At 34.8% G+C, this 17,318-nt stretch overlaps 1 protein-coding gene across 2 annotated transcripts in view; it reads left to right on the top strand.

Annotated features, from left to right (window-relative positions):
* Window positions 1–17,318, top strand: part of LOC145992185 (carboxypeptidase D-like) — a 66,335-nt gene that overhangs the window by 21,796 nt on the left and 27,221 nt on the right. For both annotated transcript variants that reach the window (XM_083128505.1, XM_083128506.1), the window contains exons 11-19: window positions 350–592; window positions 2,363–2,529; window positions 8,081–8,351; window positions 9,941–10,148; window positions 10,825–10,957; window positions 11,265–11,370; window positions 14,965–15,090; window positions 16,112–16,220; window positions 16,487–16,632. In XM_083128505.1, coding sequence (XP_082984631.1) covers window positions 350–592; window positions 2,363–2,529; window positions 8,081–8,351; window positions 9,941–10,148; window positions 10,825–10,957; window positions 11,265–11,370; window positions 14,965–15,090; window positions 16,112–16,220; window positions 16,487–16,632 — 1,509 coding nt within the window. The remainder of the gene's footprint in view (window positions 1–349; window positions 593–2,362; window positions 2,530–8,080; window positions 8,352–9,940; window positions 10,149–10,824; window positions 10,958–11,264; window positions 11,371–14,964; window positions 15,091–16,111; window positions 16,221–16,486; window positions 16,633–17,318) is intronic.

The following is a 17,318-nucleotide window of genomic DNA, read 5'->3' as shown; positions in this document are numbered from 1 at the left end:
TGACTTGTTATCAATGTATCTGTTTCGGAAACTAAATCTTTTGTCTTCAGGAACAGATTGTTATGTCTATGTGAGTATGTTTGAGGAAATCACAGGGCACAAAATCACATTCTGGTGAAAGTGGTTGTGTTCTAGGACCTCAAACACATTCTTGCATAGACATGATGTATTCCTGAAAACTGAGCCAGATTTACTGTTTGATGAAACGTTGGAATCAAAAACAGATGTAGTGATTAAAAATCAAAACACAGTCCAACATAAGTGACCAGCCAATGGTCAACTTGTTCAGCTCTGGTTTTTCAGATTCTAAATATTCATTATTTTTTATTTTCTTTCTTTCATACCCTAGACTCATCTGAGAATGCATAATGGTGCTCCATGCTCTTTGATGTCGAATGAGCACTTCACAAACGGAATAACTAATGGGGCTAAATGGTACATCGTTACTGGTGGTATGCAAGACTGGAACTATCTGAACAGCAATTGTTTCGAGATAACTTTGGAGCTGGGATGCTTCAAGTACCCACTCAATACTGATTTGCCTAGTTTTTGGATTGACAATAGGGAAGCGTTGGTAGCATACATTGAGCAGGTACGTATTTATATTTTCAACCATTCCTCTTACGTTACCATGTGTATAATTTTCCTTGACTGTTTGATATTTTTTTTAAACTATATTTTGATAATTATTATTAACATTATTTTTCTTGTAAAAAGCCAATCCAAGAAACAGAATGAATAGGTTGCAACACTTCTAATTTAATAGATTGCTACACTTCAACTCAATAATTTTAGTTATGAAACTCAATAATGGGTAGAGCTTAGCCAATACTGTATTGGTATCAGTATTGGATTATATCAGCTGGTATTTAATCACCAATAGCACTGGATACTTTTCTAGAGCCAAAGTCATGGAGGGGAACCGCCATGGTCTAGTTGGTACAGCGTCTGACTGCTACGCTGGAGACCCAGGTGATCCAAGGCTGGAATTTTTCCGGTCTTGTCCCCACATGGGGTTCAATCAGTCTCATAATAATGGGTAATTTGGAGGGAACTGGAGTATTGTGCTGATCACACCACCAACATGGCCGAGATCGATAGAATGTGTGGGGTCTTATCCCCACATTCACCCACATATGCCTTGTGGCATGGTGCAAAGTGCATGGGGACTTTACCTTACCTTACAAGTCGTGGAGCCTGAAAGAATGCCACATGGCAATTTTGTAGCTTCTAAACATCCTGGATATTGTCAAATGCATAATGTTGTGGGGAGAACAAAATTTTGGGATTACATGAATATCTCATGTGAAAATATGAATATTTTGAAACAAAACTCTGCTACTTTATGTTTACCACGCACAGGAGATTACTACAGAGAAATTTCAGTGGAAAATGCAGGCTATATCAATATTTTGCTCTAAAATTTGTACATAGTACATGTGTGTGTGTGTGCCAGACAGTAAGGTAATTTACATATCTATGCTGGAAGAAACTAGGCAATATTTCAAAGGCAACATATTGTATTGCAGTAGCACAGAGAGACAATTCCACACGTAAAACATCAAGAGCCAAAACAATCAGGCAAAACCAGCTCAGTTGATAGAGTAAAGACCTTTGTTCAAGTCCTGATTGAGCCTGCTTTTTCCATTGAGATTTGTACATAATACTCTGGTAGATTGTTATAATATGGTTTTCAAATTCAAGCGTTGAAAGTCATAAATATCCTGAAATACAAGACAGTTATTTTTAGTGGTTTTTATTTTATTTTATCTGCGACATTTCGTTCTGGTTTCTCAGAAATTTTTCAAGCTACACTAAGATATACATACAACACAACCTCACATGACTAGTCACTCTAGGTGACTTCTAAGGAATGAATAACTGTATGTCCTTATTTCATCCTAGGTAAACAGTTTTTCCTTGCAGTTGTCATAGCTGGCTGTTTCTCCCCCTCCCCTCCATCCTGTAACCTACTCTTCATGTCTCTCATTCATTTCTTAGAAGTGTAGAGAGACTAGCCATGTGAGGTTGTGTTATTGTATGTATATTTTAGTGTAGCTTGAAAAAAGTTCTGGGAAACCAGAACGAAACGTCGCAAATAAAATAAAAACCACTAGAGATAACTGTGTTAGATTATATTACATTCTGAAATACTATGAATCGTTACAATTTTCAAGTATCGGTATGAGAGGGAATCTATAAGAGTCCAAACCAATGAGGTTGACAAGATGTTCAAACAGCTTACTTAAATTCCAGCAAAGAAGGATCTTTATATAATTTTTTATATATACAAATGAAAGATTCATGTTTCTTTAGCAACACTGTCTTCTGTTAAGAAGTGTATTTTTTGTATTCCAAACAGGCTGGCATGGGCATAAAGGGCTTTGTCAAGAATTCATCAGGAAATTTAATAGGGAATGCTACAATCTCTGTTGATGGCATTCCTCATGATATTATAAGTGCACCAACTGGAGATTATTGGCGTCTTTTGGTTCCTGGGAAATACAGAGTTTCTGTTCATGCAAATGGGTAAGTTAATGTTTTGGAAAGTAGAATTTATTTTTTGTGTGCATATGTGAGCTTGAATTATACACATATGCATGGTGAAATAAGCAAGTAAACATTTTCAGAAGTGCATGTAAAATAAATTCTTCCTATATCGTGGTTTGCAATTATGAGCAGTCATTATTTTAGAAATTGATGCTGGCTTTGCAAAGGTCAGGCCTGTCACAATCTCTAGTCTTTCAGAGTCTCTCAGGCACTCTGTAAGATGGGATTATCATTGCGAAGGGTTTCAGGAGTTATACACTTACGTTTGAACTGGATTTGCTTGGTTCAGTTACCTACTTATCTTCAGTTACCTACTTATCTTCAGTTACCAAAAATGCAAAAATATCTAAATATATAACTCCCAGGCTACTTACGCAGTCACACGTCTCCCATGTGCGACATGTGGTGTTCTCCAATTAGCAGCGAGTATTGTATGGACCTCTGGTATGTAAAAGAACTTTCAGCCTGTATAACGGGTAGTGGAGGAGAGCTTAGCATAATTTTGTACACTGAAATGAAAACTAGACCTTTCTCATTTGGACCGACATATTTATTGACCATTAACAGACATTATGGAAATATTGCAGTCACAAACAAACATGTATACACTTTTTACCATTGCAGCACTTACACAAAATGACACTTTCATACTTACAAAATCGGAAAACCAGCTGACGAATGCACAAAGGAACCATTTACCTTATCTTGGACCGTTGTTTCACCACAACACTCACTAAGCTTGGCAACGGCTCATTTTTTGTTGGATGTCTCCTGCAGGCTTGGATAAATATGGATCCACTTCACCATGCATCCAGCAGTCCAGCTAACAGAACCACGTGATCATATGTGAGATGATCGGAAATCGTAAACTACACATTTCCCCAATTAAGCACCTTTCAGCACACCTGAATCCCGATTTTTGTGCATAGATATATTTTCCAACTACTATCTGCGCTGTTGGCCTATACTAGGCACTCCAGGGATCTTGTTTCACTATTATGCCAGTTAATAGGAAGTTCGGGGCCATTGTGCCCACTTGCATATATCAGAAATGTCACACTCGTTACTCAAGACCTTTCTCAGTCGAAATCTAACACACAAGAGAGTGCGAGAGACAAACTCTTACCATAATAAAGAAATTTGCTACTTTCCTCATGACGTCATAGCTTGGATCAAGTAGTTACAAGTTGGGCCACCAGGTGTCAGGGTTGAACAATAACTTTTTAAGTGCCCAGATGTATTTATCAAAAAACATCAATTTTTAGGATTTTTTAGGCATATTTATGCTAGCTGACTTAAATTAATGGTATTTTCAAGATACGGGGGTCATTCTGCTCCTGCACAAATGTTATCTTGAGAATGTGTGAACAAATAAAAATTTCGTCGAACATTAAGTTGAAGCATGAAAAATGGCTTTTGCATGGTGATAATGACTTATTTTGCTGAGAATTGCAGCTTTTACTTGATATTAAGCTGTTTCTCATGGTTTTTGAGCATTACCTTTCATTTCCGCTTGTAGCAATAAAAAACAAACTGGCTTCATGAATTAAGTAATGATGATGGTATAAGATTGATTACTTTTGCAACCTCAAAGAATTTAATTGTGAAAAGTACGACATTTAAACATAAAGATATCCATAAATATACCTGGTCTTCTCCAGATGGTAAAACTCATAATCAAATAGATCATATTCTCATTGATAAGAGAAAGCATAGTAGTATAATTGACATTCATTCACATAGAGGTGCTGACTGTGCCAGTGACCATTATTTAGTAACTGCTAAATTAAGAGAAAGACTCGCAGTGCTAAATCGTAAGTAACAAAATCTAAAAGTTATAAAATTTAATACAGGAAAATTTGCTGATGAAAGAATTAAGAAAGATTACCAAATTAAACTGTCAAATAGATTTGATGTTTTGCAGGATTTAAATGATGATGAAAATATAAATGAAACAGACGTAAGTAAGAATTGGGCGCACATACGTAATGCAATAGAATCAGCAGCTAAAGAAAGTATAGGATACCATAAACCAAGAAAAAGTAAGCCATGGTTTGATAATGAATATCATAATCTAATAGAAATAAATCAGGCTAGACTTAGGTGGTTAAATAACTCCGATGATACAAATCTAAGCAATTATAATAGAAGAAAGCGAGAAGTTAACTGCACGTTTAGAAGTAAAAAAAGAGATTACTTGAAAAGCAAAATTAATGAAATTGAAACAAACAGCAAAAACAAAAATATCAGAGATTTATATAAAGGTGTAAGTGAATTTAGAAAGGGCTGGTAACCTAAAGTAAACTTGATAAAAAGATAGACTGTGATTTTTTGGCTGACCCAAGTGATATTTTAAATAGATGGAAGAACTACTTTAATGGCCTTTTAAATGTCCATGTAGGAGATAAATCAGAAGTAAATGAAGTCCACACAGCAGAACCTTTAGTTCCAGAACCTAACTTGACTGAAGTTAAAGATGCTATTAAAAGGCTAAAGAATAACAAAGCACCTGGTATTGATTAAATACCAGCTGAGTTAATTAAATGTGGTGGAAATTTGTTAATATGTCAAATTCATAAATTAATTTTTTTAATATGGAATAAAGAAGAAATCACTCAACAGTGGAAAGAATCGATAATTGTTCCTGTGTTTAAAAAAGGTGATAAAATGAACTGCAATAATTACCGTGGAATTTCTCTACTCTCAACAACATATAAAATATTATCTAGCATTCTTTTAACAAGACTAACCCCATATGCTAATGAAATTATAGGTGATTATCAATGTGGATTTAAACGTAACAGATCAACTACAGATCAAATTTTTCACATCAGACAGACACTTGAAAAAAAGTGGGAATATAATCAAAATGTCCATCAGCTATTCATTGATTTCAAAAAAGCATATGATTCAGTCAAAAGAGAGAAATTATATAATATATTAGTAGAGTTTGGAATACCTGACAAGCTTATTAGTATGATAAAAGTATGCACCAGTGAAACAGAAAGTAAAATTCGTGTGTGTATTAATTAGGGATGGGCTGATATTAAATTTTGGCCGATACCGATACAGTACCGATATAAAATTTACCAATGCCGATAACCGATATTCTACCGATCCGATATAAAATTAGAAATGGTCCTTGAAGACCCTGAAATTTTCATTGATCTCCGTAATAAATACGTATGTCGAGTTGATTGCAATGCAAAAGAAGTTGATTATTTAGACATTTACTTTTTCAGAAAGTAGGGCATGGAGATTATCCATAAAAATTACAACAAAATGGCAGAATTTTGCACTAAATTATAAGATATTTATCGATATATCAGATCGGTAAAATAATCGGTAAATTTACCGATAAACCGATACACCGATATGCCTATATCGGCCGATACCGATAGAGTACCGATTAATCGGTCCCATCCCTAGTATTAATGTGTCTGACAAATTTACAATTCATGATGGGTTAAACAAGGAGATGCATTACCTCCATTGCTCTTTAATTTTGCCTTAGAATATGCTGTTAGGAAGGTAAAAGAAACTAACGAAGGACTAAAATTAAACGGTGTGACTCAGTTGTTAGCATATGCAGATGATGTAGACTTATTAGGGGATGGTATAAATACAATTTAGAATAATTCTAAAATATTTTTCAAAACTGCTAAAGAGATAGGTTTGGAATCTGGCAAAGAGAAAACTAAATATATGCTTACAGGCCGAAACCAAGTGTTAGGTAATAATCAAAATCTAATTATTGATAACAACTCATTTGAAACAGTTTCCAAATTCAAATACTTAGGAGTAATATTAACAAATGAAAATTATATTAAAGAGGAAATAAAAAGTAGGCTTAATTCAGGAAATGCGTGTTACTTTTCTATTCATAAACTTTTGTCTTCTCGTTTAATATCTAAGAAACTAAAAGTTAAAATATACAAAACAGTAATTTTGCCTAGTATTATATGGGTGTGAAACTTGGTCCCTTACATTGAAAGAAGAACATAAATTGAGTGTATTTGAAAATAAGATCCTTAGGAAAATATTTCGGCCGAAAAGGGATGAGGAGACAGGTGAGTGGAGAAGGTTACATAATTTAGAACTACATAATTTGTATTCATGTCCAGATATTATTAGAATAATTAAATCAAGAAGACTTAGGTGGGCAGGCTATGTGGCACGAATGGGAGAGGAAAGAGGAGTTTACAGGATTCTTGTTGGGAAACCTGATTGTAAGAGACCTGTAGAAAGGCCAAGATGAAGCTGGAGGGACAATGTTGAGATGGACCTAAAGGAAATCGGAAGGGATGGAAAGGAGTATATCGATCTTACTCAGGATAGGGACAGATGGAAGGCCTGTGTTGCTGCAGCCATGAACCTTCGGGTTTAAGAAAGCTAGAGAGTGAGTGTGAGCTTCCCATGGCATTTTGGCCATGGTAGCAATAAGCCTTGTACTTGAGTGGAGTAATGTGGTGTTTTGTTTGTATTTGGGGATGTATGCCCAATCCTTGATTGGTCATATCATATTTATGTTATAATTATACATTTTTATTTTTCCATAAATGAATTTTCATCGGAATTGTATGCACCAGAGAAAAGTTATTGGAAATAACTTATAGCATCTACAAGATATATTAGGGATGAGACTAATTAATCAATATTCAGACAGTATCAGCCCATAAAGGTATATTGGTGTGTCAGTTATTACCAATAATTTTACCAATCTGATATATCTATAATTATAAAGCTTGGAAGCCTATCCGGAAATCACTTGGCTAATATCCCAAGAAAACCTCTTTATCATTCACCAGCTGATATCCCAAGAAAACCTCTTTATCATTCACCACCAGGAAAGTTTCTAAAATTGTATCTGTAATTAACCTGTGACTGTGATGATAAGGGAAGAGAATTAAATGTTACTTAAACCTTGTCACCAAAAGCATATACCCATATCACTTTCAAATTTTTCTTGATTCCCACATGCCTTTCTCAGAGCTTCCAAGTTGACCATTTTGAATGACATTTTTTTAAAATTAAATACAGATACTAATTAGGTCATAACTGTGTGAGCTCATACAACTGTAGATAGACTTTATATATATATATATACTGAATGTGAATGTATGAGACCCTTTCATTACATACAAAAATCACAGGGCCATCTTAGAGTGACTGAGTGTGGAAATTCAAAATATGAGCACATATTTGCAAACTATATAGTTTTAACTTTAATTCGAGCCTATGATATCCTGATTTGCTTTTGTAGAATCGAAACAATGATCAACTTTGATAGAGTCCACATTTGACTAAGTTTCTCTGTTGTGCAAGAGAAAATCGATTTTCATTGTTTTCAGAATTTTTTGTTTTTTAATGGTATTTTCTGCCATCTCAAGGGTAGAGGAATGCACATACGAACTTTAATTGCAATCAGAAATGATTCAGCTTTGACTCTCAATGACTTCACTTGGAATGACACTGCTTAGTTCTGAGTTTGGTGGTCATCAATCGTCATAACCCTTTTCTCTATTTGCAGATTTGGTAAAGAAACCATCGAAGTTGAGGTACCAAAAGGTCATGATGGCGTATTGGTTAACTTTACATTGTCACAGGATGATACTCAGCAGTGGTCAACACAGAGTGACTTTGGCTTGACGGAGAACATGTCTATTGAGAAATACCTTACTAACGTAGAATTGAACTCTGCATTGGCCGAGCTGGAGAATAAATATCCTGAATTGTGCTCATTTCAAGCAGGAGACAATGAAGTCAGCATGGCGATCCATTCACTGATGGTTACTGATCAGGTATGTATGAAAGTGCTCAAAATTTGTAATGGACTTTCTGTACATGAAGAGACTGAAAGAGTTAATAAGTTGCTTGGAATTGGAATAATTATAAATTCCTTACAAGTAGAACTGAGCTATTACTGATGTTGATATTACTGAACATTAATCATATTTAACTCTTTCAAGGCGGAGCCTCCAGATGACAAACGTAACTGAGGGACGGTTGACGAATATTTCATCAAACACATATCTTCATAATAAATGTTCAATAAACAGGAAAACAAATAAAAAAAAAAACACTGAATCTTTTTGGCTTTAATCTCCAAGCATCCACCGCATCCTCTGTCTGTTGCTTCCAAAAATTGGTACACATCGACATGTTTACCTTACCGAACGAAAGCCTTGGAAATTCTGAATAAAACGAGCCCTCATTGGCATTTATTGTGTTATTACAACTTTTTTAAAACAACAATTTTCCAACATGTTACATTTTGCTTAAAATGAGCTCCATCCTTGGGGAATTTCCATGCATGACGAATATTTCATCATCCACCTCGAAAGGGTTAAAATTGTTGGCAATACATAGTTATAAATGTTAAGATGTAAGCATTAAATCTAGGGATTGTTAATCAAATTCTGAAATTATCCAGGGCTGTAAAGGGTGGCTGGCCCCTTCAGAAGAATCCAAATGTTAACCTCTTCACGTAATACACCCTGGACTACATTTTACAGATTACCGAGGTTCTGCTATTTGGATTCACAACCTGTATAATCCTCTGTTTGTGGTTGACCTTTCACCAATTCATCTTCATCTTTGTGATTAACCAAAAGTGGTACAAAAATGAAGTAAAATAAAGCAACAGTCAAAATTAACCAAATCCTTGATCTGATGTCCATATTTCAAATTATGAACCCAATATTCATATGTCAGATCCTGAATCCAATGTCCAAATCTAAAAATACTGGACCCAGTGTCCAAATTAGGGAGATTTCACACGGAGGCAGTGTCACTTGAGGATTTCAGCAAGTGAATGCATGCTTCTTTGACGTGTCATGTCTATGGTGTAAAATGTTGCTGTTGATCGGCTTGTTCCCAAATGACATGTGTCACATATCACTTTTCACTTTGGCCTGAAGATCATAAAATCTCAGATGATCATGATTGATGTTAACTACCCATGTCTCAAAATTTCGTAATCGACCTGGTAATCTGTTTGAGCAACATCTACTGAAATCTTTTACAATAATAAGACATGATCAGAGCAATCTTCGCCAGTTTTTCTGTGGTTAATAACATCATTGACTATGAAGACATTTGGGTTTAAAAGAGCATAACGGTTAAGGTGACATGAAATGAAGCACATCATTGTATTTCTCATGAAATTTTAGCCCGTTTGATATATCAAACCTTACTGTTTAAGGAAAGAAGTTGACCCCAAGATGGCCACTACATTGATAACATATCCTAAAAAGTTTTCCCCATTTCATATCATGTATCAGATTTTTTATTAATGTTTCCCCATCTGTGTGTGTTTTAAATAAGTGTTTCTGTACTTATGGACCACCCTGTATTTTATATATTTATACTTTTCTTTCTCTTTCTACAGATTGGTGCACCAACTGAGCAGAAGTTCCATATTGCTGTAATAGGTGGATTGCATCATTCAGAACCGGCAGGACGAGAAATTGTTCTAAGGCTGGCAAGACATCTTGCAGTTGCTTACAATCAAGGAAATGCAAGAATCCAGAATATCTTAAATTCCACCGTTATTCATATTGTTCCAGTCATGTACAGCATGTTTGACACTATGAAAGGTAATGGGTGGATATCCTTTGTTGTAGTATTAAATATTCATCATTGTAATTCTTCCCTGTTTCCAGTCTCAGGCTGATCAGCATAGAAATCAAGCTTCTTTCTTTTTATTCCTGTTTTCTACCAAATCCTTTCTCTCTGCAGACATTTTATTTTAATCTTCCATCAGCCTTTTTCCCACTCCTTGTTCATGCTTTCTGAAGAATTAGTACAATTGTTTGGATTAGTGATGGGACAAATTAATTGCTGTAAGTCAATGTTGTTATAAGTGTTGTATGTATTTGTTTATCAGTAAAATTATCAATAATTTCACCAATCTGATATACGTATGAATAACCTGTTATTTAGGGCAAAAGTTTGTGAGTTCTCATTATTTTTTATTGATGTAGTAACTGTATAATTTGTATTCTTGGTTTTGTAAATTAAATGTCTAAATATGTAGTTCATTTTCAAAGACAAAACACATTGTTGTCATCTGTTACATACATTAATTAAGGAAGCTAAGTAATTGTTTATATTCTTCAAGGAATATTTGCAATTGTAAATTGGATTAGTAGCATATCAGTGAATTTTATATTTATTGGTATCACAAAATAATTTCATTGGTCCTTCTTCAGTGTTGATTAATTATAAATAGTGGGAACTAATTATTTTTTGGGAAATCTTGTTTATTTGCAGTGGAATGCAATCCACAAGAAAGCATGACCGAAACTGCAGCAGACAGGAACATTGTGGATAACTTGAAGAAGTTTCTGAAAATGGAAGAAATTGATTTTGCTTTGAGTATAGAAGGAGGTGGTATGTTCATGAGGTAAGTTGCTACACATAAAAAATTAAAAATAAGATATTTATTAAATAAATACATGTGGACAAATTACTAACTTTTTCTGCAAGACTTACTTGTAACGGTTCTATTAATTGTGACCCACATGGAACCTTGTTTCACTTCTGGGTGGGCTTCCAGTTCATGTTGTTTCATAGTATACTGCTAGGAGTGCTGGTGTAGTCAGTTCATCTGCTGTATTTGCTGTGCCTGCCGGGTTTCAGTTGTTGCAATAGCGGGAGCCGAACGTAAAAATATTTTCCTTAGATCTATTGATGTGAATATTTCCTTGTAGATATCCTGCTGATGACCCATCGATCAAGCACTCCGTGACTGAACATGAGGCAATATTTAAGATGTTGGCAGAGAATTACGCTAAGGTGCATCCTGTGATGCCTAAGGTAGGTTTTCTAATGAATATTTATTTCATTTTATGATGTGTACATGTTTGTCAAATGCTTTTTAACAGCATAAAATGATTCCAAATATCTGCTGTGTATCTGTTTATATATATTCCTTATTTATTTATTGTCTGCTCGCCCTTTTGTCTTGTACAATATATGTACAGGGTGATTCATTTCAGATGTCAGAAAAGTAAACTGTTAACAAAAGGTTAATATATGTATCTCTGAGCAGTTTCTTGAAATATAAGTAGAAAGGGTGTAAGTTTCAAGTGAGTGGAGGTTTACAGACTTTGGCCACATGTCATGGTAGACAAAGCTGGTGGTCACGCAACAGGGTGCACCATGTATCCTATGGTATGCGATATTTTTTAGTGTTACGTGGATGCTAGCGCTGCCATGTGGTTAAAGTTTGTGAACCTCCACTCACTCGTAACTTACATTCCTTCTACTTATATTTCAAGAAACTTCTTCAGAGATATGTTAATAACAATTTACTTTTCTGACATCTCAGATGGAATGTTCCCAAACTGTGCATTTTCCTACATTATACATAGTACCTTATTATTGATGTATGATTTCTTTCACTGTTCCAGCACCCTTACCTTCTGCATGCCTCCTTGTTTAATTTCCTTGATCCTTGCTGTCCATGCATTTGTATTCAGCACAACATATTTTATGAAGTATTTAAATGACTTGAGGATGTAGTCCTGAACAATGTAAGTCGGAATGTGTGAATTTATTGCTTTATGTTAATGATATTTTGTAGAATATGTTTTAATGTGTGCATCTTCTTGACTAGAGATGTTGTACATGGTAGTCAAAAATGAACTTATTTGCTTGGTATTGCTGTGTAATTGGCAACACTGTTGCTTGGCTGCACAGAGAAGTTGACTAATATGTGTAATAATTTGTAGCATTAAGGTTTGGTTTTCTACTGTGCATACAATATTTAATCATCTCAGTACTTGAGGAATATGTTTTAAAGCTTCATGTGTATATTTACATTCATTCTAGAGATGGGAAAATTAATTAGTATCAACTGAATCGGTCGAAATTAGTTTATTCGTAAATTTACCAATCTGACTTATCTGTAAATAGCCAGTAATTTAGTGTAAAATATTCCCATTTTGTTATTTTCACGAATACAAACATTCAGTTCATATGCACTGCATGTTTTAAGTAGATGTCTAGATATATGAGTACAGTTTCTGTTTCAAAGAAAATCGCACTGCAATCACCTGGTTACAAATATTAATTTATAACCAACCAAAGGTTGGGTATACATCCCCAATACATACAGGCAGCACTCCACTCCAACCAAAGTACAAGCCAATTCAATCCAGGTAAAATTAATAGGAATAGACATTCCCAGATATGTTAAGATTAACAGAAATTAGGCCTAATTAGTAAAAGTATGATAAAACATCAAAATATTAAGTAAATAATAAGCCCCAGACCAAAATTCATTGGTTATCAAAAAGACAACCTTTGTGGATAAGCAGAATTCAGAGAGCACATGTTGCTTTTCATGCAAATTTTTTATTAATACAGATATTTTCAGGATAACATTTGTGCAAGCACAAATTAACTTGCTTTCCCTGAAAATAACTCCAAGTCACAGTTATTAGTACAAATAAACCACAAAAACATCAAAAAATTGATGTTTTTGACAAAAGACAATCGGTCTCACAGCACCAGAGCCATCTGGTGAGTGCCAGTGGAACTAGCCCCGACTAGACTGCCATCTAGTGGATTTCTTTAGTTACTAGATGAAGGCAAGTAACCCAAAATGCTGTGGACCAATCAGATGGCCTCATGGGCGTGGCTACCAGACAATAAGACTGAGATAGCTTTTATCATGAGAGGAAGCCATCTTGATTTCACTTTGTGTTAAGATTTAGTACAGTTCACATCGCTCCAAGTTTTTGGGCCTGAGTAGGCCAGTGGAGAGAGGAACAATGGAGTAGCCATTGTATTCCAACATGTGAAATATCTAATAAGTGCTTGGAAATAGTCCAGTAGTGTATAATATGGACAAATTACAGCACTTAAAGTGCCTTAAAGTGCATGGAACCAGTATCCATGAAAATTCGGAACTTTTCAAAACCACATGGTGAGGACAATGAGCCTTCAGGAAACCATGGTGCCTTGTATCCAAAGGCATCCATGATTATTCGGCCCATCCTTTGTCATACAGCTCCCTGAAACAGTTCATGTGCAAGCCAATACCCATATGTATTAAGATACTGCTATATTTTTAGTGCAAAATCACAGAAATCCCCCCATTTATAGTTGGAGTGATAAGTGTTTGTCGCCAGGCCCATGTGTGATGTGATGTAGGCAGAATATGTAAGTACCATGTTTTTATTACCCATTTGTTGGTTCTAAGTGTAAAAGCAAACCTATAAGTTTGTGCAGTGCCTGTATATAGTAAATGTGATAATTCCCAGAATATTAAATGTGTCTTTCCAACATCTTGATTTGTTAATTCATATTTGGGCGGGCAAGCCCGGGAAGCGTGCTACTCGCTCCGGAATAAATAGGCTGAAAGTCCTTATGATAAACCAGCAATCATTCCTCGGAATGGATGCTGGTCTACTGGGGACATCCTCCATGTTAATGGTCACTGGAGGACAGCGTAGAGCTGCACGGGGATGGGTGCGTCCAGGTTGCATAGCCGGGTAGTTTAGTAGGTTCAATCAAGCCCAAAGTGGGTGAGTAGGTTAGGTTCACCTATCCTATTGTTCGGCAACGTAACCTGGAGGCACGTATCCCTGGACCAGCCACGTAGACGAAGCCATTCAACTCCTGAATCTATCGTCTGTCTTTTGTCTCTCGCGGATCGCAAATTAAAGAGTTAATCAGGGTGTCTGCCAGTCAAGAAAGTCAAGAAATCAACAGGTAGGTCAAGGAAGTCAAGAAATGATACTTGTGGTCAAGAATTTTTGCTATTTTTTATAGTATAGTGAATTTACATAATTACGTACCTGTAGTAGAATTTGATAAAATTTAATATTTGGAAATCTAAAATTGTATTGAATTGTGGTTAAGATTTTTTTTGCTTTGTTTCTTAAGAATTGCATTCTCATATTCGTGAAGTTTTGTAAAAATATTAAAGTAATGTGGCCATTCCCCATCCAGGATGAAGTCTGAAGCATTAATTTGTACATGTATTAATAATTAAAGCAAGTATAAATCTCTTGTTAAAGTACATCTTCGGTTTTCATCCTAACCAGCCTTCGGGTAGGGGCTTTTCATTGAATAAAAATAGCTATTTTCTTAATTTTAAACTATACCTAAGTAGGGGGTGATTATATACATGTTAAGAAAGAGGGGGAAAAGAAGTCAAGAGAAAGGAAAAAATGGTCAAGAAAACATCAAGAATTTTGGATTTGTTATTTTGGTAGATACCCTGTTAATGAATTATGTTGCTCAAGGAACTTTTACAACTTTATATTGCATTGGTAGAATATCAGTCATCAGCACAAGTAGTTTATCGATATCAGTAAAAATTTTACATCGAATCATTCTAAAAGAATGAGTGAAATTTGGTCATGGACTCCTTTTTTGTTTACTTTCTATCTTTTTCAGGGAGGATCACTGTGTGATGCACGTTCTACATATTCACCTAAGAGCCATATTATACATGGAGCCGAGCTTGGAACATTCAAAGATTCATTATTGGATTATTCCCATGAAGAAATTGGTGCTTTGATGGTAATGTTTGTTTTTATACCAGTTTGAACGATGTAGTCAAGAACTAATTTCTCCTGACAAACTAGACAGGGACTATTTCTTATACAAGGTGGTGCAAAAGTCATCACCTGATTTTTTTAGCCTATAGCTTGGGTTTTAAATTAAACAAAGTAGGTTTTTTTTTTTGTGTTTATTGATACTTGTAAGTTTTGATACTTGTCCTCAATTTTTAAAGATAACATCCAATAAATGACCACCATTTGAATTGATACAAATTTGAGCTCTTTTTATTGCATTTTCCATGGTGTTGGAATGTTTTCAATTTCATGCTGAATTTTGTCCTTTAGTTGCTGTAATGTCTCTGGCTTATTCACATAAACCAATGACTTCAAATATCCCCAAAGGAAAAATCTGGAGCGGTCAAATCGGGGGACCTGGCCGGCCATGGCAAATCACCAAAACGGGATATTACTCTGCCCAGAAAACTGTCACGCAAAATTGTCAAAATTTTTCCACGTACTTGTGGGGTATACTTATTCATTTTCACACACAATAAATTTCGTGAGTATCTTCTATTTAACTGACAAAACACTACTGATATAAACAACAAGATGTCAAAATAGAGATCAGTTCAAATATGATGATGACTTTTGTGCCACCCTGTATATATTTTTGAGGTTTTTACTTGTGTGTTCTGTAGGAATTGTATTAAAATGGCCAACCTGCTGTAGGTTTTTAAAAATATATCATCTCAACCAGTAATTGTTCAAAACAGCTTTGTTACAACTTTGCCACTGCTAGCCAGTGCAGAAAGTAAAGTTAATGTAAGATAATTTAGTTTGATAAAAGAGTCTTAAATAAATCTGAAATTTTGCTACTTAAAGCTTTTTTTTTTTTTTTGTATTTAATTCAGTATTTCAGGATGAGATATCCTCAAAACCCACTGATTCCTTTGTTTTCTTGTTTTTTTAGAATTGTGCTGCATTGTGATTTTAATACAGATAAAACAATTTTTTGTATTTATGCTTTTGTTTTTGTACAGGTTGCTGCTCATATCAGCTGTTGCAAGTATCCATCTGCTGATAAGCTAACCTCACTGTGGAAGGACAACATGGAACCTCTGGTGAATTTCTTGGAATCTGTAAATCAAGGTATGTTCAACAGATATAATGTGGTTTGATTTATGTAAAATCTTATATAAGATCTCTACTGAATGCAGTTTGTTACTTCTTAAGCAAAACCCAATGCTGTTACCTATTTCCATGTTTTTAACAGGGTGAATGAACCATTGAAGGTCTTTGAACATATGCAATTTGATATCATGATTTATCAATTGGCGTAAATGTCCTACCTGTCCATCTACAGTTCATTAAATTACATTTCAGTTTATTTATGATTTTCTGTTTCTTTTCCCCAGGTATCAAGGGGCAAGTCAAGGATGAAAAAGGCAATGCTGTCCGTGATGCTACTGTTCATCTACAAGATTTTCGTAAGCCTCTGAAAGTTTCAAAGAATTTGGCTTATTTCAGTGCAAGTTTACCTGTTGGATCATATCTTGTACATGTGAGTTTATATTTTCTTGTCTAGAAATTGAAAGAAGTGTCATTGCTAGAGGCATGCATATTTCGTTTTTGACGAAAACATGAAATGCAAAATAACACATCGTAATGTTAATTTTTCATGTTTTTGAAAGGTGTGAGGTGCATTTTCCTACCCTGTCTTGTCACGAAATAATGCGAAATATACTCTTAAACACGAAATTTACCATTTATATACCGACGCGACACTTTCTGAAGTCAGAATTATCCTGTGAGTTATGCAATTCACGGAAAATTTATTAATTCTGCTGTAAATATTTGAGAAGCAAAAATGGATCCCTTTATGCAGGAATAAACTTGATATTTTGGTAATGATTTAATGTGCTATTAGAAAGGATATGTTTATTTTGTGTAGTAAGTGTAGTTTTTAAATCAAATTTGGGATTATATTTACATTTCTAAAACCAAAATGTCATTTTGTATGCTGCTTTTTTACCGCTATAACACCGAAATTTCATTTTATTTACCGCTTTTGAACCCGAAATTGAGTCTGTTTTAAGTCATTGCTTATGTATTCAGATTCTTTTAGTACATCATATTGCTGCAAAATATTTTTTTCTCACAATATATCTGTACTTACACAATATGCAATTGTACAGTATAAGATACATTTTTATATATAGGCATGATTGTCCTTCTGAATCAACTATG

Source organism: Lepisma saccharinum, chromosome 9 (assembly GCF_977018435.1).
Source record: "Lepisma saccharinum chromosome 9, izLepSacc3.1, whole genome shotgun sequence".
NCBI lineage: Eukaryota > Metazoa > Arthropoda > Insecta > Zygentoma > Lepismatidae > Lepisma > Lepisma saccharinum.
This window is presented reverse-complemented; position numbering and strand designations above follow the sequence as displayed.